The sequence below is a fragment of the Phalacrocorax carbo genome, chromosome 30 (assembly GCF_963921805.1).
Source record: "Phalacrocorax carbo chromosome 30, bPhaCar2.1, whole genome shotgun sequence".
NCBI classification, from domain to species: Eukaryota; Metazoa; Chordata; class Aves; order Suliformes; family Phalacrocoracidae; genus Phalacrocorax; species Phalacrocorax carbo.
The window spans coordinates 1,071,011-1,091,186 of NC_087542.1; the positions used below are offsets into that span (position 1 = coordinate 1,071,011).

A 20,176-nucleotide genomic window follows, 5' to 3' on the forward strand; every position below is an offset into this window, starting at 1 on the left:
CCCCCTGCCGCCAGCGCCGTGATTTTACCAACAAACCCTAAAAAATATATATATATATATAAAATAAGTCATTAAACGTTCAAAACCGTGCGCGAGACGCCTTCGCGGTTTCTCCCCCACCCCAAACCCCAACCTTGTCGTCGCCGAATCCACCCGACCCCCCCCACGATTGACCCCCCCCAAAAAAAGGCCTATTTTTGCTCTGATTTTTATTTTATTTTGACTTTGCGGGAGGGGGAAAAGCGCCGTCTCGCCCTCGTTCCGCCACCCCCCCGTCGCGGAGAAGGAAGTGAAACCTCCAGAGCCGAACCGGCGGCCAAAATGGGGTGCCGGGGGTGGCAGAGGGTGTGCCGGGACGCGTGCCGAGGGGTTTAACTCCCCACCCACCCACCCCCCCCACCCACCCCGGGCGCCTGCGCCGCCACCCTCCCCTGGCAAAGCATGGCCCAGCAGGAGACCTACGGCAACTGGTTGGGTCCCCCCCCAGCGCCCACCAAGCGCCTGGTGAGACAAGCAGGTAAAACTGGGTGACCCCCAACCCCCCTCCCCGCTGTTGTTTTCCACGTCCTGGGGGGTGGGTGGGGGTGTTTTTGGGGCGCGGCGGTGCCCGAATACACCGCCGTCACGCGGAGGAGGGCGCGAAAGGCCTTCGGGGGCCGCGCGGGTCCGGCGGCGCGCTCGGGAACCCCTAAATCGCCCGGTTTGGCCCCGGTTTCGTGCGCCGACTCCACGCTGGGCCTGCGAAAAAGCATCGGCGGCGTCTTTCGCTGGCGGCCAGAGGGTTAGACGAAGCCCAGCGGTGGTTTTGGGGACCCCCCCCCTTACCCTCAACGCTCTTTCCTTTCCCTTTTCGGCAGGAATTTACTCCGTCGCTGGAAAAATGACGCCCATGGCTGATTTCAGACCGGGTAAATCACCATTTTTTCACTTTTTCAAGCTTTTTTTCATAGCGGGGATCGAAAGCAGAACTCCCCGAGGTGCCTCCCCAAGGCCGAACTGGGCTTTATTTTCAGCTCGGTGGGTCAAACGCGTCTCGCCCTACACGGCGCTTCTCTCCGTATTCGCTTCCTTCTCTCAAACCGCATCAAATCGCCCCAAAAATACCCTGCGACTCCGCGCGGGGAGGGTGAACGTGGAGTTTGTTGCTTCGCCTTCGCTCTCGGAGGCGGCGTTTGCACCTTCGCGGGCCCAAATTCACCCCCCTGGTCCCGCCGCGGGGAGCTTCAAGGCCAGCGGGATCGCTCGGGTTTGCAGCCGAGGGGAGAATTCGCCCCGAAAAAGCCCATAAATGCCCTAGAGAAAGACGATAAAATCAATATATATTGAGAAAAGGGTGTGAAAACCTGCCTGAGGCGCCGTGGATTTACCGACGGGGGGAATCGCGCTTATTTTTTTAACCCTTCCCAAAGAATCCAACTGATCGTTAACGACAGGATTCCCTAAAAAAAACCCCCAGAACCCCAAATAACCCCCGGTTTTCCCACCCGTTTTCCCTCCCGCGTAGCGTCCCCGGACAGCTTCGAGGACGATTACGACGACGTCTCGCTGCCGGAGTCGGGCCGCGGCCACAAGCCGCTGCCGGTGGGCGAAGATCTGCGGAGCCCGAAGAGCAAAGGAGGTAGCGGCCGCCTCCCCTCCCCGCGGCGCCCGGGGCGGGCGAGGACCCCCGTGGGGCAGGATTTAGCCTTAAAATACCCCAAAAAACCACCCCCTCGGTGACTCTTTCCTTCCTCCCAACAGGGGTTTACATCTTGGCGGGGAAACCGCCGTCTCCAACCGCTTCCCAACAAGGTGCGTTGCCCTCGGCCGGCGGCGCCGTCCCTCCGCGGAGGCCTCGGCCGGCTCCGCACCCGGAAAGTGGGGATTTCTCCCCATTTTCTTGGGCGTTGCTCCCCCGCAGGTGACCCCGAGCTCGGGGGTGGCGGGGAACGAAGCCGCTGCGCGACGTCGGTGGTCGTCCTCTACGTCTTGGTTGGGTTGAGCTTCGTCGCGTGGGCGCTGCTCTTCGCGTTGGCCGCGGTGAAGCGTAAGTGTTCCCGGTTGGGCCAAAAAATGGGAAATTTGGTTAAAAAAAGCCCCAAAAAAGCACATTTTCACTGGTAAAAAGAACACGTGGGGTGTTCCCGTGATGCTCAAAGCATCCGGCCCTGTGGAAACCGCCGCTAAAGCCCGCCCGTCATCGCAATTTGGCCTTAATTTGGCCTCGGCGTGTGAATTTTAGGGGGTTTTATCACCAAATCGGCCCCGGCGCTACACCCGGGCGCCGCCTCCGGGGTGTAAATCCGGAGTAAATCCGCTCTGGAATCGCCCCCTTCGACCCCAAACCCCCCCCCCAAAAAAAAGGGATGAATCGGTTCAATTTAGAACCTGCGCCGGAATTTCCCACCCGGCCCAAAAAAGCCATAAATGGGGCAAATTTAGGCGTCTCGGTACGATCCAGCCACGCTTGGTTTTTTTGGCTTTAATTTTCCTTCCAGAGATGGAAATTATGGAGGAATTAAAGGTCTTGAGGTTAAACTACTCGGAGAATGAAGCCAACGGTAGGTCCTCGGGCTCACGCCCCCCGCGGCGAGGTCGGGAGACGCGGAGTTTTTTGGCGCTTGGCTCGTTTTTGGCGCTTTTTCTGCCTGTTTTTTGGGTTTATTTTTTTTTTTTCCTTTTAAACGTGCGTAAATCAAGGAAAAAATCAAATTGTTTTTCGAGCGGCTCCTGCTTCTGCTCCGGGTCGCGGCGAAGCAACACCGCCTTCGACTCGTTGCTGGTTCCCGCTGGGAATTACGAGGTGGGGCGGGGGGGGTTGGATGCTGATGGTGCTCGTGCCCCGATTCCGAAGGAATTAGCCCCAAACCGGTGCGAATGAGAGGAAAAATCGACCCTTGGGACGTCGCGGGATTTATCTGTGATGAATAAGATAAGAAGAAAATAAGGTTGGGATTTTATCAGCGGGGAAAATCCGCCCCGTCGTCTCAGTTAAAGGTTACGGGGAGGATGTAAATGCTACCAAAAATTGTGCAAAAAATGGAGTATAACGGGCAAAATCCCTCACGGCTGCCAAAGGGGCGATAATTTAAATTATATTATGGGTGATATTGGGGCAAAATATCACCCAAAAAGAGGAAAAACGCGGCGCGAAGCCGGCGGCGTAAGCGCTGTCGCGGAAAAGCGCCACATCCCGGGGGAAAATCCTCAAGATTTGGGTAAAATGGGAGGGGGGGGGAAGCGGGGAAAAGGGGGGTGGGGGGCCGGGGGGGCGGCCGCTGACCCGGCTCCGCTCCCCAGCGTGGCGGGAGCTGTCGGAGGCGCGGCGGGAGCGGGCGCAGCTGCGGGCCGGGATGCGCCAACACCACGAGGAGCTGCGCGACGTCGCGGGTAAAAAAGCCCTTCGCCCCTCGCGTCCCGGGCTGGGAGGGGGGGGGGGGAAGCAAAGAAAAGCCCTGCTTTCACCCCAAAAAGACCGCGGCGGCCTTAAGACCTTTTAAAGTTGGGAAATTTGTGGGTTGTTTTTTTTTTGGGGGGGTGGGAAAGTGATGTTTTGAGACGTCGCCCCGTTGGGGGAAACCTCTGCGCTTCCCCCGCTTGCGACCTTTCGCCTATTTTAATTATTTTAGGTTTGAAATTTTGATTTTTCACCCTTTTTCCTCGGGTTTTTTTTTTTTTTTTGGGGGGGGGGGTGGTGTCACCCCTCCAGTGCTGATCTGCAGAACCATCCCGGACGGCAGAAAGTGCTCGGCCGGCTGGAAAACCTTCGAGAGAAGCTGCTACTCCTTCTCGGCGGAGGCGGCGAGCTGGTCGGGCGCCAGCGATGCCTGCGCCGGCCACGGCGCCCACCTGGTCATCGTCGACTCGGACCCGGAGCAGGTGGGTCGCGGGGTGCCGAGTGAAAAATGACCGCTTTCCCGCCCTCCAAAACACCCCCCAAAACCCCTTTTTTTTTAGTTTTTCCCGCGGCGGAATCCGGGCACCGCGGGAAGTCTAAAAATTGACGGGGTTGGGTGGGGGGTTTCTTTTTTTTTGGGGGGTGAAAGAAGCCAAGGTTGGCCCACGGCGGCGTTTGGCGGCGGGAGAAGCGCCTTCTGTGGACGGCGGCCTCCTGTTTTTAGGAAAAATCGCTAAAAATTGGGTAAAATGGAGTAAAAATACAAGTCGGCGTCGCCTTTCCGTAGCGCTGCGAAGGCGTTCGCCTTTAACGCACCCAAATAATTCGCGATTTACCCCCCCAAACCCACCCCCCTCTCCAGGTACCGCCCAGAGCCTCGCGCCGCCCCCCTCGGGAATGATCGTTTTGGGGCTGTTTTAACCGATTCTGCTTTTCTAGAAGTTTCTGAAGGACACCATCAACAGCAGCGGCACGTACTGGCTGGGCGTGCGGCGGGCGGCCGGCGGCGCCTGGCTCTGGGCCAGCGGGCAGGAGCCCACCGTGAGGTAAAGCCCCCCCCCCCAACCCCCCCGGGGCGCCCCCGACGCGGAGAATAAGTGGGAAAAGGTGAATTTGACCCACCGAAAAGCCGTGGGGGGTTTTGGGGGGGGTGTTTGACAAAGCCAAAGGGTTTCTGGCAGGGAAGGAAAAGGGGGTTTTGGGGGCGTTTGTTGCCCGTAGTTTAAAAAATAAGGGAGGTTTTTTTTGGTGGTTTCCTTCCCTCCAAACGCCTTTTAATTTAAAGGAATTGTATTAAATTTATTAAAATGAACAGATTTAAATTGGACCTTTGCCTGAGCGAGCGCCGCTGCTGCGCGGCACCCTTGGATCTCTCCACATTTTCTCTTTTTTCCCTTTTTCCCCCCCATTTTTCCCTTTTTTCTCCCCCTTTCTCCCCCCTTTTCCCCCCCATTTTTCCTCTTCCCCCCCTTTTCCCTCTTTTTCCCCATTTTTTCCTCTTTTTTCCCCATTTTTCCTCTTTTACCCCATTTTTCCTCTTTTACCCCATTTTTTCCTTTCCCCCATTTTTCCCTCTCCCCCATTTTTCCCTCTTTTTCCCCTTTTCCCTCTTTCCCTCATTTTTTCCTCTTTTCCCCCGTTTTCTCCTTTCCCCCCATTTTTCCCTCTTTTTTCTCCCATTTTTCCCCTTTTCCCCCTCATTTTTCCTCTTCCCCCCCTTTTCCCTCTTTTTCCCCTTTTTTCCCTTTCCCCCATTTTTTCCTCTTTCCCCCCCATTTTTTCTTCTTTTTCTCCCCATTTTTTCTTCTTTTTCCCCCCATTTTTCCCTCTTTTTCCCCATTTTTCTCTCTTTTCCCCATTTTTTCCTCTTTCCCCCCTATTTTTTCCTATTTTTCTCCCCATTTTCCCTCCTTTTTCTCCCTATTTTTCCCTCCTTTCCCCCATTTTTCCCTCTTTTCCCCCCATTTTTTCTTCTTTTTCTCCCCATTTTTTCTTCTTTTTCCCCCCATTTTTCCCTCTTTTTCCCCATTTTTCTCTCTTTTCCCCATTTTTTCCTCTTTCCCCCCTATTTTTTCCTATTTTTCTCCCCATTTTCCCTCCTTTTTCTCCCTATTTTTCCCTCCTTTCCCCCATTTTTCCCTCTTTTCCCCCCATTTTTTCTTCTTTTTCTCCCCATTTTTTCTTCTTTTTCCCCCCATTTTTCCCTCTTTTTCCCCATTTTTCCCTCTTTTCCCCATTTTTTCCTCTTTCCCCCCTATTTTTTCCTATTTTTCTCCCCATTTTTCCCTCCTTTTTCTCCCCATTTTTCCCTCTTTTCCCCCCATTTTTTCCTCTTCCCCCCCATTTTCCCTCCTTTTTCCCCCCATTTTTCCCTCCTTTTCCCCCCATTTTTCCCTCCTTTTCCCCCCCATTTTCCCCTCCTTTTCCCCCCATTTTTCCCTCTTTTTCCCCCCCATTTTTCCCCTTTCCCTCCCCATTTTCCCCCCATTTTTCCTCTTCCCCCCCCATTTTTCCCTCTTCCCCCCCCATTTTTCTCCCCATTTCCCCCCCATTTTTCCCTCCTTTCCCCCCCCATTTTTCCCCTTTCCCCCCCCATTTCCCCCCCATTTTTCCCCCTTTCCCCCCCCATTCCCCACCCCCTTTCCCCCCCCACTCCCCCCCACTCCCCCCCACTCCCCCCCAGCTACTGGAGCCTGCGGCGGGGCGGCGGGGGGAGGCTGCCGGCCTGCGGCTCCATCGGCCCCGGCGGCCTCTGGGAGCCCGACGGCTGCTCCCGCGCCCACCCCTGGATCTGCGAGAAGTCCTGGGACTGCTGAGCCTGGCGCGTTTTTCTCAGAAAACCCCCAAATTCGGACAATTCTCGATAGCTATTAAAAAAATACACAACCTCACCCTTCCCGCGGGGGGCCGGAGCCTCCACGTGCTCCTTTTTCCCCGTTAATAACATGAAAATCCCTCAAACCTCCCCCCCGTGACGCCCCCGAGCCCGACCCGCAAATCGAGTTAAAAAACGGGATTTTCAGTGAAAATAACCGCTATAAAACTCACCGGCGCAAACCCCCAGTTCTCGGCGTCGCCCGGTTGCCCCTCCCCCCACCGGCTCTGCTGCCGCTTCCGCTTCCCGCTCCAAAAATCGGCGATTTTAGTAAAAATCCACATTTTTCCCCCCAATTTCCAAACCGATTTTGTCCATATTTATCCCTCCCCCCTCCCCCCCCCCGCCGGCGTCTGTCCCCGGGGGTCGCCCCACACCCAAAACCCCCCCCAAACCCCCGATTTTCCTCATTTCCCCAATAAAACTTATCATTTTCTATTTTTCTAAGAAACGCAGCAAAATCTGTCCCGTTTCTTTAAATTTTTCCCCTAAATCAATACAAAAACCCCCAAAAAAACAAATTCCGATGTTCCGGTGGCTGAAAATCCCCGGAATCAGGGAAATCCTGGTAAAACCGTGGCGCGACGGGTTATTGCAGGGTTATAAAGGCCCCAAAAATGGCCGTTTTGGGGGGAATTGAGCCATTATCGCGCAGCGGAAATTCCCAGCCCGGGCTGAAAATTGCCCCTCCCCCGCCCCGGAAATGGACAACCTGGGCCCGGGTTTGGGGAAATTTCCTGGAAAATCAGGCAAAATAAAGGAGCTGCGAGAAACGGACCCGGGTTTTGGGCCACGTTGGGGCGTTTTTTAATATTTTTTAACAAACAAACAAAATTTCACTGGGGGCGAAGTCCCAGCGCTGGGAGGCCCAACCCCCCCTTCCCAGCCCCCCAAGTGACCCCAGCCCCCCCTCCCAGCCCCCCAAGTGGCCCCAGGCACCCCTCCCAGCCCCCCAAGTGGCCCCAGGCACCCCTTCCCAGCCCCCAAGTGACCCCAGGCACCCCTCCCAGCCCCCCAAGTGGCCCCAGGCACGCCTTCCCAGCCCCCCAAGTGACCCCAGCCCCCCCTTCCCAGCCCCCCAAGTGGCCCCAGCCCCCCCTCCCAGCCCCCCAAGTCGCCCCAGGCACTCCCCCAGCCCCCCAAGTGGCCCCAGGCACCCCTTCCCAGCCCCCCTGGTGGCCCCAGCCCCCCAAGTGACCCCAGGCCCCCTTCCCAGCCCCCCAAGTGCCCCCAGCCCCCCTTCCCAGACCCCCAAGTGACCCCAGCCCCCCTTCCCAGCCCCCCAGGTGGCCCCAGCCCCCTCCCAGCCCCCCAAGTGACCCCAGCCCCCCTTCACAGCCCCCCAGGTGGCCCCAGCCCCCCCCTAGCCCCCCAAGTGACCCCAGGCACCCCTTCCCAGCCCCCCAGGTGGCCCCAGCCCCCCCTAGCCCCCCAAGTGACCCCAGGCACCCCTTCCCAGCCCCCCAGGTGGCCCCAGACCCCCCCAGCCCCCTGGTGGCCCCAGCCCCCCAAGTGGCCCCAGCCCCCCGGCTGTATCAGCCCAACGCCCCAGAGAAGCCTCGTGCCTTTAATCAGCTTTTTTCACCCCAAACCCCCCCGAGTCGGGGACGAGGGACCAGGAAAGGCCAAACCGGGGCGATTTGGGGCGAAACGTGCCAGAAATGGGTCGGGCTGTGGGAAAGCCTGGGAAAAATGCTGAAAATTGGGTGTTTGATGGAAAAAAATGCTGGAAAATGGAGGAAAAATGGTGGAAATTGGGTGTTTCATGAAAAAGTGCTGGAAAATGGAGGAAAAATGGTGGAAATTGGTTGTTTCATGGAAAAATACTGGAAAAAATGGAGGAAAAATGGTGGAAATTGGGTGTTTCAAGGAAAAAATGCTGGAATCATGGAGGAAAAATGGTGGAAATCGGTTGTTTCATGGAAAGATGCTGGAAAAATGGTTGAAATTGGGTGTTTCAAGGAAGAAATGCTGGGAAATTTGAGGAAAAACACTCGAAAATGGGTGTTTCATGGAAAAATGGAGGAAAAACGGTGGAAATCAGTTGTTTCGTGGAAAAATGGAGGAAAATGGTGGAAATCAGTTGTTTCATGGAAAAAATAGTGGAAAAATGGAGGAAAAATGGTGGAAATTGGTTGATTCATGGAAAAAATGCTGGAAAAATGCTGGAATTCGGTTGTTTCAAGGGAAAAAATTGCTGGAAAATGGAGGAAAAATGGTGGAAACTGGTTGTTTCATGGGAAAATGGAGGGAAAATGCTGGAAATTGGTCGTTTCTCGGGGGAAAATGCTGGGAAATGGGTCGGGCACGTGGGGAAAAATGGTGGAAATGGGATGTTCTGCCGGAAACCGCTGGAGACAAGGTCGGAGCTCGGGCGGGAAGTGCTGCAGGAAAACCGTGCGGGAAATGGGTCGAATCAGCAGGAAAACGGGGAAAAGGGTTGGATCAGCAGGAAATACGCCGGAAACGGGTCGGATGTGCCGGAAATGGGTCGAATGTGCCGGAAATGGGTCGGATGTGCCGGAAAACTGCTGGAAATGGGTCAAATGCGCTGGAAATGGGTCGAATGTGCCGGAAAACTGCTGAAATGGGTCAAATGTGCCAGAAACGGGTCGAATGTGCCGGAAAACTGCTGGAAATGGGTCAAATGCGCCGGAAATGGGTCGAATGTGCCGGAAAACTGCCGGAAATGGATCAAATGCGCCGGAAATGGGTCAAATGCACCGGAAATGGGTCAAATGTGCCAGAAAACTGCCGGAAATGGATCAAATGCGCCGGAAATGGGTCAAATGCACCGGAAAACTGCCAGAAATTGGTCAAATGCGCCGGAAATGGGTCGAATGTGCCAGAAATGGGTCGAATGTGCCGGAAAACTGCCGGAGATGGGTCAAATGTGCCGGAAATGGGTCAAATGTCCCGGAAAACTGCCAGAGATGGGTCAAATGTGCCAGAAATGGGTCAAATATGCCAGAAATGGGTCGAATGTGCCAGAAAACTGCCAGAAATGGGTTGGAAGTGCCGGAAACGGGTCGGTCCTGGGGAGCAGCCGCCGTCACTTCTCCCACGTGCAGCCCTCGGTGCTCTGGCTGTGCACCTTCTCCCCTTCCTGGGGGGCAAAAAGGGGCCAGACCGGGGTGAAATGAGGACAAAAAGGGGCAAGAAATGGGACGGAACTGGGGCAGAGGCTCTGTGGCTTCTTGCCGGACCCCCCCATGCCACCGGTGGCCCCCACCTCCTTTTGGCAGCAACTGAAGGACACGGGTTTTTGGGTGCCCCCCCCTAGCACCCCACAGGGACCCGGGCAACCCCCCAGCACCCCACAAAAACCCAGACACCACCCCCAGCACCCCACAGAGACCTGCCCCAACCCAGCACCCCACAGAGACCCCGGCGCCCCCCCCCCAGCACCCCCTAGGGACCCAAACACCCACCCAACACCCCCCAGGGACTCGCCCCCCACCCCAGCACCCCCTAGGGACCCAGGTGCCCCCCCAGCACCCCACAGAAACCCAGAAACCCACCCAGCACCCCATAGGGACCTGTCGTCCCCCCCAACACCCTCCAGAGACCCAAACACCCACCCAACACCCCCCCAGGGACTCGCCCCTCCCCCCAGCACCCCCTAGGGACACAGGTGCCCCCCCCCCCAGCACCCCACAGAGACCCAGACACCTCCCAACACCCCACAGAGCCCCAGGTGCCCCCCCAGCACCCCCGAGGGACCCACACCCCCCCCCACCCCCCCCGAGACCCGGGCGCTCGGGAGCCCTCACGGTGACGTAGGTGATCTGTATCTCGCTGGTGGGGGTCTCCTGGGGGCGCACGCGGCGCCCCAGCGCCCTAAACCAGTGCCGGTACTGGTCCATCACCTGCCGACGGGACCCACGGCTGTGTCCTGAGCGTCCCCTCCCCCCCCCCCCCCCCAGGGTGCCCCTCCCCCCGCGGTACCTGCCGGTTGAGGAGACAGTGCACGAGGAAGATGAAGGCTCCCTGGGTGCTGTTGAAGATGGTGAAGAGGAAGGCCACCACCGTGTTGTCCCCTTGCGCCTGCAGCAAGCCCAGCCCCCACGTGCAGCCCAGGATACAGACGTGCGCCAGAGCCTTGAACGTCATCACCCTGACGGGACCCTCTTTTCGCTATTTTTCCACCCAAAAATAACCTCCCCCCCACCCCATCCTAGACGTTCTTCCTCCTCCTCCCTGCCCGCCCCCATCCCGCCGCCGCCAAAACCCCACCGGGTGTTTTTGATGGCCGTGATGTCAGCGTTGAGGGAGGAGAGTCTGTCCCGCAGCGTCCACAGGGTGATGAGAAAAAACAGCAAATTCACCTGGGTGGAAAATGGGGGGAAAAAACCCATCGTTTCAGCAAAACGGGGTCTGCAGGGCAGAAATTTGGGGCGGAAAAGGGGCAACAGCATAAAAACGTGCGCCGCGGCGCTGCCTTGCCGAGCGACCCAGCCCGCAGGGTGTTTCTTTCATGTCGTCGTTAAATTTACCTGTGATTTTGCTCTTTTTTATGGAAATCTCCAAAATCCCTCAATTTGGGGTCTATAGAGGAAGAGCCATGGCCCCGATGATGAATTTGAGGCAGAAAAGGGTCAACGGTGTAAAAACGTGCGCCATGGCCTGGCCTTCGCCGAGCGCCCCCGGCCCGCGGGGCATTTCCTTCATGTCATCATCAAATTTACCTGTGATTTTGCCCTTTTTTATGAAAATCTCTAAAATCCCTCAATTTGGGGTCTATCGAGGAAGAGCCATTGCCATGATGACAAATTTGGGGAGGAAAAGGGTCAATGGCTCAAAACCGTGAACCGCGGCACAGCCTTCGCTGAGCGCCCCCGGCCTGCGGGGCGTTTCCTTCATGTCATCATTAAATTTACCTGTGATTTTGCCCTTTTTTATGGAAATCTCTAAAATCCCTCAATTTGGGGTCTATAGAGGAAGAGCCATTGCCATGATGACAAATTTGGGGCGGAAAAGGGTCAACGGCATAAAAACATGTGCGGTGGTGCGGCCTTCGCCGAGCGCCCCCGGCCTGTGCGTGTTTCCTTCATGTTGTTGTTAAATATCCACGTGAATGAACTCTTTTGTATGTAAAACTCTAAATTCCTCAATTTGGGCTCTATAGAGGAAAAGCCATGGCCATGGTGATGAATTTGGGGCGGAAAAGGGTCAACGGCGTAAAAACCCCATGCCGCGGCCTGGCCTTTGCCGAGCGCCCCCCGGCCCGGGGGCGTTTCCTTCATGTCGTCATTAAATTTACCTGTGAATTTGCTCTTTTTAATGTAAAACTCTAAAATTCCTCAATTTGGGGTCTACAGAGGAAGAGCCGTGGCCACGAGCCTTAATTTGGGGCGGAAAAAGGTCAACGGCGTAAAAACTTGCGCCGCACCCTGGCCTGTGGGCGTTTCCTTCATACTGATCTTAAAGGTAAATCTAAATTTGCCCTTTTTCCTCCCATTTCCCCCCGCCCCCCCCACCCTTTATTCCGGCAGCAGGGCACCCACCAGGATGATGAGGCAGACGGGACCGAGGAAACTCCAGACGAAGCCTTTTTCTATGCTCAGCCAGCAGCTAAAAAGGGCGAAAAAAAGGGAATTATCCCCCAAAACCCCACTTTTGGCGGCAGGAAACCACCCGCATCCGCGTGCCGCGACACCGGGGTTGGCTTATTTTTTTGGGGGGAGGGGGTGGGATGGGGCAGAACCCATGACGTTCTCCATCGCTGACCCCACCCTCCCCGGCTGACCCCGAGGCGGGTGCTGGCGGGACTCACTAGGCTGTGGTGCCGTAGCCCCTCGGGTAGGCGGCGGCGGAGACCCCCACCACGATGGCCGGCACGCCGTAGCCCACCAGGTAGATGTAGCCCCTCCGGAAGCGGCCGGAGCTGGCGTAGTTGAGGACGCGCAGGTTCCTCACGGTGAGGAAGAGGTGGAGACCCTCCAGGAACATCCAGGCGAAGGCGGCGAGGAAGAGGTAGTGGAGGAAGCCCGCCGTGATGGCGCACGTCAGCTGGATGGGGCGGGAGGGGACACCGAGGCCGTGCTGAGCTCCCACGGGGAGGTGGCAGCCCCTCGGAGATGCCCCACGCGCCTCAACGTGGCCTCGAGGAGCCTCGAGGGGGTGGATATGAGCTTGGGGCAGGCCGGAGACATCCAAGTGTCTCTGCCAAGCTCACCTGTCCCATAACCCACTTGGCTCCACCCACCCAACGCAAGAAGGGTGAAGACCACACCCAAAAGGCTTTGAGGGACACCAACCGGGTGGCCCTGCTTCGGGCTGGGGTTGGTCCGGAGACCTCCAACCATCCACTTTAACCTCGGTTATCCTGGAATCCAGGTGCTTTCGCTCACCCGGAGCGAGATGGGACCCAAGAGCTCTGAGGAACCTCAACTGGTTGGACCCACCTTGAGTGGAGATGGGTGTGGAGACCTCCAAGCACCCACCACCCTCATCGACCCCGTAATCCAGGTGCTGACGCCCACCCAGAGCCAGAAGGGAATCAACAGCCTTGAAGAACCTCGACTAGGTGAGGTCCAGCCTTGAGCTGAGGTTGGACCAAACCTTCCACCCCCAGTTATCCCAAAATCCGGGTGCCTGCGCCCACCCAGGGTGGGATGGGGTCTCCGGCAGAAGGTCTGCCGGCACTGTTGGGGTAGAGACCACACCTGCGAGCCATGACCCCACATCCTTATCCCCAAAGCTCCCCAAGGACCTTGAGGAGGCCCCCAAAGACATCACGGAGACCCAGAGGAGGAAAATGAGAGGCTGAGGAGCCCCTGATGGCCCCAAGATGCTGAAAGAGCCCCTGAGGAGCTCAAGGAGACCCACGAGAAGCCCAAGGAGACCCTGAGGAGCTCAAAGAGACCCCAGGGAGCCCAAGGAGACCCCAAGGAGGCCCAGGGAGACCCCAAGGAGGCCCAGGGAGACCCCAAGGAGCCCAAGAAGACCCTGTGGAGTTCCTGATGGCTCCAAGATGCTGAAACAGCCCCCAAAGAGCCCATGGAGACCCTGAGGAGGCCCAAGGAGACCCTGAGGAGCTCAAGGAGACCCCGAGGAGCTCAAGGAGACGCCGAGGAGGCCCAAGGAGACCCTGAGGAGCACATGGAGACCCTGAGGAGCCCAAGGAGACCCCAAAGAGACCAAGGAGACCCTGAGGAGGTCAAGGAGACCCGAGGAGCCCAAGGAGACCCCGAGGAGGCCCAAGGAGACCCGAGGAGGCCCATGGAGTCCCTGAGGAACTCAAGGAGACCCCGAGGAGCCCAAGGAGACCCCAAAGAGCTCATGGAGACCCCAAGGAGGCCCAAGGAGACCCCAAGGAGCTCAAGGAGACCCCGAGGAGCCCAAGGAGACCCCAAGGAGGCCCATGGAGACCCCGAGGAGCCCATGGAGACCCCAAGGAGCTCAAGGAGACCCCGAGGAGCTCAAGGAGACCCCGAGGAGGCCCAAGGAGACCCCGAGGAACTCAAGGAGACCCCAAGGAGCTCAAGGAGACCCCGAGGAGCTCAAGGAGACCCCAAGGAGCCCAAGGAGACCCCGAGGAGGCCCAAGGAGACCCCGAGGAGCTCAAGGAGACCCCGAGGAGCTCAAGGAGACCCCAAGGAGCCCAAGGAGACCCCGAGGAGCTCAAGGAGACCCCAAGGAGGCCCATGGAGACCCCGAGGAGCCCAAGGAGACCCTGAGGAGGCCCAAGGAGACCCCGAGGAACTCAAGGAGACCCCAAGGAGCTCAAGGAGACCCCGAGGAGCCCAAGGAGACCCCGAGGAGCTCAAGGAGATGCTGAGGAGCCCAAGGAGACCCCGAGGAGGCCCAAGGAGACCCCAAAGAGCTCAAGGAGACCCCAAGGAGGCCCATGGAGAGCCGAGGAGCTCAAGGAGATGCTGAGGAGCGCAAGGAGACCCCGAGGAGCCTATGGAGACCCCGAGGAGCCCATGGAGTCCCTGAGGAACTCAAGGAGATGCTGAGGAGCCCAAGGAGACCCCGAGGAGCTCAAGGGGACACCGAGGAGCCCAAGGAGACCCCGAGGAACCCATGGAGACCCCAAGGAGACCCCGAGGAAACCCAAGGAGATGCTGAGGAGCCCATGGAGACCCTGAGAAGGCCCAAGGAGACCCCAGGGAGCCCAAGGGGGCCCAAGGAGGCCCCGAGGAAGCCCAAGGAGATGCTGAGGAGCCCATGGAGACCCTGAGAAGGCCCAAGGAGACCCCAGGGAGCCCAAGGAGGCCCGTACCCTGTTGGCAGTGCGGGTCACGGCCACGAGGAAGAGGAGGTGAGCAGCGAAGAGGCAGATGCTGAGGTGCAGGTGGAGGGTGACGCTGACGCTCCAGAGCGAGCGGCAGAGGATGAAGGTGACGATGGCGAGGGAGAGGCAGAGCAGCGACACCGACATCCCCACGTAGGTGACCACCGTCAGCGCGAAGGTCGCCTGCCGACGGCGGGAGGCGCCTGAGGCCGCGTGGCCGGACGCGCCCGCGGGGGAAGGGCGGAAACGGGCCAGAAATGGGTGTCGGAAGGGGGAACGCCGGGGTTTTACCGCGACGGGGTGCAGAGCCATGAGGATGGCGAAGGTGGAGAGGTGGGTGCAGGTGCAGACGGAGTGTTGGGCGTCCCCCTCGACGCGGGTGCAGCCGGAGCGGCTCCAGCCCCCTTCGGTGCCCACCGTCTGCCAGAAGACGCACAACGGCTCCTCGCCCGCCTCTAGCGCCTGCTGAGAACGGGCCCGCTCGAGGCACGTAACCACGGCCCCGGGAAGGGGACGCACCCCCCCCACCCCCCCCCCCCATCCCCCACCCATCCCCACCCAACCTGTCCCGCCCCTCGGCTTGGGCGCGGAACAGGGCGGGTGGGTGGGGGGGGGCGCGGAGGTTGGATTTGCAAGCGTGGTGGGGGATGCGCTGGCCCCACGTTTACACGGGATCCGGATTTGATCCGGGATTGGGGTGCAGCAGGTCCAGATTTGCACTGGATCCAGATTTGCACTGGATCCGGATTTGCACTGGATCCAGATTTGCACCGGATCCGGATTTGCACTGGATCCGGATTTGCACTGGATCCGGATTTGCACCGGATCCAGATTTGCACTCGATCCAGATTTGCACCAGATCTGGATTTGCACCAGGATTGGGGTGCAGTGAATCCAGATTTGCACCGGGATTGGGGTGCAGCAGATCTGGATTTGCACCGGATCCAGATTTGCACCGGGATTGGGGTGCAGCAGATTCAGATTTGCACGGGGATCTGGCTTTGCACCAGGATTGGGGTGCAGTGAATCCAGATTTGCACCGGGATTGGGATGCTCCGACCCCGGATTTGCACGGGGATCCGGGTTTGCACGGGCACAGGGAACCGCGACCCCCGGCTTCGCCCCGGGATGGGGTTTAACCCCCGCGAAATTCGCTGTCGCCGTGCTCCGACCCAGCCCCCCAGCGCCGGCCGCTGCCAACCCCGCCGTAATGCGCTAGTGCCCCCCGCCCCCCCCCGGCCCCCCCCGCCCCACCCCGCCCCCCCCGCCCCCCCCGCCCCGCACCCACCGCGAGGTGCCGCAGGGTGACGTTGGCGCTGCCGCGGAAGGGCCCGTCGCGCTTCTCCAGGGCGGCGCCGACCAGGTGGGAGTTGAGGCGCTGCCGCCCCCCGCCCGCCAGCAGCACCTCCCCGCGGTACGCGATGAGCGCCAGGGCCGCGCTGCTGCCTGCGGGGGGGTGAGATTGGGGAGGGTCGAAAGCGTGAGGCTTGAAAATTTGAAAATTTGAAAATTTGAAAATTTGAAAATTTGAAAATTTGAAATTTTGAAATTTTGAATTTTGAATTTTGAATTTTGAATTTTTGAATTTTGACACTTCAAGTTTTCTCTTTTGGTTCTTCAAATTTTGAATTCTGAAATTTTGAATTTTGACACTTCAAGTTTTCACTTTTGGTTCTTCAAATTTTGAATTTTGAAATTTTGAATTTTGAAATTTCGAGTTTTCATTTTTGGTTTTTCAAATTTAGAATTTTGAAATTGGAACTTTTGAAATTTGACATTTTGAATGTTGACGTTTCAATTTTTCATTTTTGGTTTTTCAAATTTCAAATTTTGAAATTTTGAAATTTGGACTTTCGCGTTTTCATTTTTGGTTTTTCAAATTTTGAATTTTGGATTTTTGAATTTTCAAATTTTGAATTTTGAACTTTTGGGTTTTCAATTTGAAATCTGGGGTTTTTTGATATTTTGAATTTTGAAATTGTTAATTTTGAAATTTTGGGGTTTCCAAATCCTGAATTTTGAAAACTTGGGTTTTCAAATTTGGGATTTTTGAAGTTTTGAATGTTGAAATTTTGTGGGTTTTTTTGAAATTTTGGGGTTTTGAGACTTCGGTTTTGAAATTTTTGATTTTTGAAATTTTGTTTTTGAAATTTTGGGTTTTTTGAGAATTTTTGTTTTTGAATTTTTCGGGTTTTTAAAATTTTGCTTTTTGGTTTTGATATTACGGGTTTTTTTGTGGTTTTTTGGGTTTTTGGAATTTTGCTTTTTTGACATTTTGGATTTTGAAATTTCAGGGTTTTGAAATTTTGTGTTTTTTAATTTTTTGTGGGTTTTTTTAAATTTTGAGTTTTTGAAATTTCAGGGGTTTTGAAATGTTGGGTTTCTAAATGTTGCGGCTTCTGAAACCCTTGGGCTGGGGGGGGCGCGGGGGGGCGCGGGGGGGCCGGGGGGCGCGGGGCGGGGGGGGCCCGGGGGGGGCGCGGGGGGGGGCGCGGGGGGGGGCGCGGGGGGGGGCGCGTACCTGAGCCCAGCGCCGCCCCGCAGGGCAGCGCCAGCCGCTGCCCCCCCCGCCCGCAGCTCCAGCGTCGGGCCGCCGCACCAGCGCACGCCGGAGGCGCTCACATCTGGGGGGCAGGCGTTGGGGGGCGGGGGGGGCCGCGCCGGCCCCGGGGAGCCCCCCCGCGGGGAGACCCCCCCCCCACAGGGAACCCCCCCCCCCTCCAACGGGGAGCCCCCTCCCACCGGGGAGCCCCTCCCACCGAGGAGCCCCCCCCCCCCCCCACCGGGGAGCCCCGCCCCACCGGGGACCCCCTCCCAAACGGGGAGCCCCCCCCCACCGGGGAGCCCCGCCCCACCGGGGACCCCCTCCCAAACGGGGAGCCCCCCCCCACCTGGGAGCCCCCCCCACCGGGGACCCCCTCCCAAACGGGGATCGCCCCCCCCCACCTGGGCCCCCCCACCGGGGACCCCCCCAGCCCGGGATGGGAGCGGAGACGCGGCCTTGGGGGGGGGGCGATGCCTTTGGGGGGGGGTGCGATGCCTTTGGGGGGGGGGGCGATGCCTTTGGGGGGGGGGGGTGCGATGCCTTTGGGGGGGGGTGCGATGCCTTTGGGGGGGGGGTGCGGTGCCTTTGGGGGGGGGGTGCGATGCCTTTGGGGGAGGGGGTGCGGTGCCTTTGGGGGGGGGTGCGATGCCTTTGGGGGGGGGTGCGATGCCTTTGGGGGGGGGTGCGATGCCTTTGGGGGAGGGGGTGCGGTGCCTTTGGGGGGGGGTGCGATGCCTTTGGGGGGGGGGTGCGATGCCTTTGGGGGGGGGGCGATGCCTTTGGGGGGGGTGCGATGCCTTTGGGGGGGGTGCGATGCCTTTGGGGGGGGGGGGGCGATGCCTTTGGGGGGGGGTGCGATGCCTTTGGGGGGGGTGCGGTGCCTTTGGGGGGGGGGTGCGATGCCTTTGGGGGGGGGTGCGATGCCTTTGGGGGGGGGCGATGCCTTTGGGGGGGGTGCGATGCCTTTGGGGGGGGGGTGCGACCTTTGGGGGGGGTGCGATGCCTTTGGGGGGGGTGCGATGCCTTTGGGGGGGGGGTGCGGTGCCTTTGGGGGGGGGGTGCGATGCCTTTGGGGGGGGTGCGATGCCTTTGGGGGGGGGGGTGCGGTGCCTTTGGGGGGGGGGTGCGATGCCTTTGGGGGGGGGTGCGATGCCTTTGGGGGGGGGGGGTGCGATGCCTTTGGGGGGGGGTGCGGTGCCTTTGGGGGGGGGTGCGGTGCCTTTGGGGGGGGGGTGCGATGCCTTTGGGGGGGGGTGCGATGCCTTTGGTGGGGGATGCGATGCCTTTGGGGGGGGGGGTGCGATGCCTTTGGGGGGGGGGCGATGCCTTTGAGGGGGGGTGCGGTGCCTTTGGTGGGGGATGCGATGCCTTTGGGGGGGGGTGCGATGCCTTTGGGGGGGGTGCGATGCCTTTGGGGGGGGGGCGATGCCTTTGAGGGGGGGTGCGGTGCCTTTGGTGGGGGATGCGATGCCTTTGGGGGGGGGGTGCGATGCCTTTGGGGGGGGTGCGATGCCTTTGGGGGGGGGTGCGATGCCTTTGGTGGGGGTGCGATGCCTTTGGTGGGGGTGCGATGCCTTTGGGGGGGGGTGCGATGCCTTTGGGGGGGGTGCGATGCCTTTGGGGGGTCCGCAGGCACTCAGGGAGTGGGGGTGCCCGTGGGGGGGGGGTTACCCATGATGGGGGTGCTGACGAAGAGGGGGACGACGCTGGCGTTGGCGCTGGCGTTGCGGCTGAGGGCGCCCAGGGCCGCCTGCAGCACGAGGGTCTCGGTGCTGAGCAGCAGCGCGGCCGTGCCTTCGGGGCCCGGGCCCGCCTCCGCCCTCAGCCGCTGCAGGACCCCCTGCGGGGGGACACGCGTGGGGCTGCGGTCACGCGTGGGCGGCCCTGTGGGGGCGGGGGAGGCGTGCGGGGACGGACACGCGGCGGGGTCGCACGGGTACGGGGACACGGGAAGGGCACGCGTCGGGGTCGCACGGGCACGGGGACACGGGAAGGGCACGCGTCGGGGTCGCGCGGGCACGGGGACACGGGAAGGGCACGCGTCGGGGTCGCACGGGCACGGGGACACGGGAAGGGCACGCGTCGGGGTCACGCGGGTACGGGGACACGGGAAGGGCACGCGTCGGGGTCACGCGGGTACGGGGACACGGGAAGGGCACGCGTCGGGGTCACGCGGGCACGGGGACACGGGAAGGGCACGCGTCGGGGTCACGCGGGCACGGGGACACGGGAAGGGCACACGTTGGGGTCGCACGGGTACGGGGACACGGGAAGGGCACGCGTCGGGGTCGCGCGGGTACGGGGACACGGGAAGGGCACGCGTCGGGGTCGCGCGGGTACGGGGACACGGGAAGGGCACGCGTCGGGGTCGCGCGGGTACGGGGACACGGGAAGGGCACGCGTCGGGGTCGCACAGGCACGGGGACACGGGAAGGGCACGCGTCGGGGTCACACGGGTACGGGGACACGGGAAGGGCACGCGTCGGGGTCACGCGGGGACACGGGAAGGGCACGCGTCGGGGTCGCGCGGGTACGGGGACACGGGAAGGGCACGCGTCGGGGTCGCGCGGGTACGGGGACACGGGAAGGGCACGCGTCGGGGTCGCGCGGGTACGGGGACACGGGAAGGGCACGTGTCGGGGTCACGCGGGTACGGGGACACGGGAAGGGCACGCGTCGGGGTCACACGGGCACGGGGACACGGGAAGGGCACGCGTCGGGGTCACGCGGGTACGGGGACACGGGAAGGGCACGTGTCGGGGTCACGCGGGTACGGGGACACGGGAAGGGCACGCGTCGGGGTCACGCGGGTACGGGGACACGGGAAGGGCACGTGTCGGGGTCACGCGGGTACGGGGACATGGGAAGGGCACGCGTCGGGGTCGCACGGGTACGGGGACACGGGAAGGGCACGCATCGGGGTCACGCGGGCACGGGGACACGGGAAGGGCACGCGTCGGGGTCACATGGGCACGGGGACACGGGAAGGGCACGCGTCGGGGTCACGCGGGTACGGGGACACGGGAAGGGCACGCGTCGGGGTCACATGGGCACGGGGACACGGGAAGGGCACGCGTCGGGGTCACGCGGGCACGGGGCGCACGGGAAGGGCACGCGTCGGGGTCATGCGGGTACGGG

The 20,176-nt window shown here is 59.9% G+C and overlaps 2 protein-coding genes across 3 annotated transcripts; one reads left to right on the forward strand and one right to left on the reverse strand.

Annotated features, from left to right (window-relative positions):
• The first annotated feature begins 220 nt into the window (after positions 1–220).
• Positions 221–7,136, forward strand: LOC135310125 (C-type lectin domain family 17, member A-like). Of its 2 annotated transcripts, none has more exons than XM_064437186.1 (10): positions 221–517; positions 858–908; positions 1,505–1,618; positions 1,741–1,791; positions 1,901–2,026; positions 2,478–2,540; positions 3,280–3,369; positions 3,689–3,858; positions 4,319–4,422; positions 6,060–7,136. In XM_064437186.1, exons 1-10 carry the CDS (start codon positions 442–444, stop codon positions 6,190–6,192), a joined length of 978 nt encoding a protein of 325 aa, XP_064293256.1. In that variant the 5' UTR covers positions 221–441; the 3' UTR covers positions 6,193–7,136. The 2 variants fall into 2 exon arrangements, with proteins under 2 accessions (XP_064293256.1, XP_064293255.1); XM_064437185.1 differs by having other exon boundaries at positions 224–517; positions 4,316–4,422; positions 6,060–7,134.
• Positions 7,137–7,804: 668 nt separating this feature from the next.
• On the reverse strand, positions 7,805–16,271 carry LOC135310104 (adhesion G protein-coupled receptor E3-like). The gene is made up of 12 exons (XM_064437125.1): positions 16,256–16,271; positions 16,160–16,167; positions 15,782–15,979; positions 14,785–14,955; positions 14,482–14,676; positions 12,028–12,263; positions 11,759–11,825; positions 10,488–10,579; positions 10,200–10,368; positions 10,025–10,120; positions 8,861–9,357; positions 7,805–8,830 (listed from the first exon to the last, which is right to left on the reverse strand). Exons 1-11 carry the CDS (start codon positions 16,269–16,271, stop codon positions 9,304–9,306), a joined length of 1,302 nt encoding a protein of 433 aa, XP_064293195.1. The 3' UTR covers positions 7,805–8,830; positions 8,861–9,303.
• Between the last annotated feature and the right edge of the window lie 3,905 nt (positions 16,272–20,176).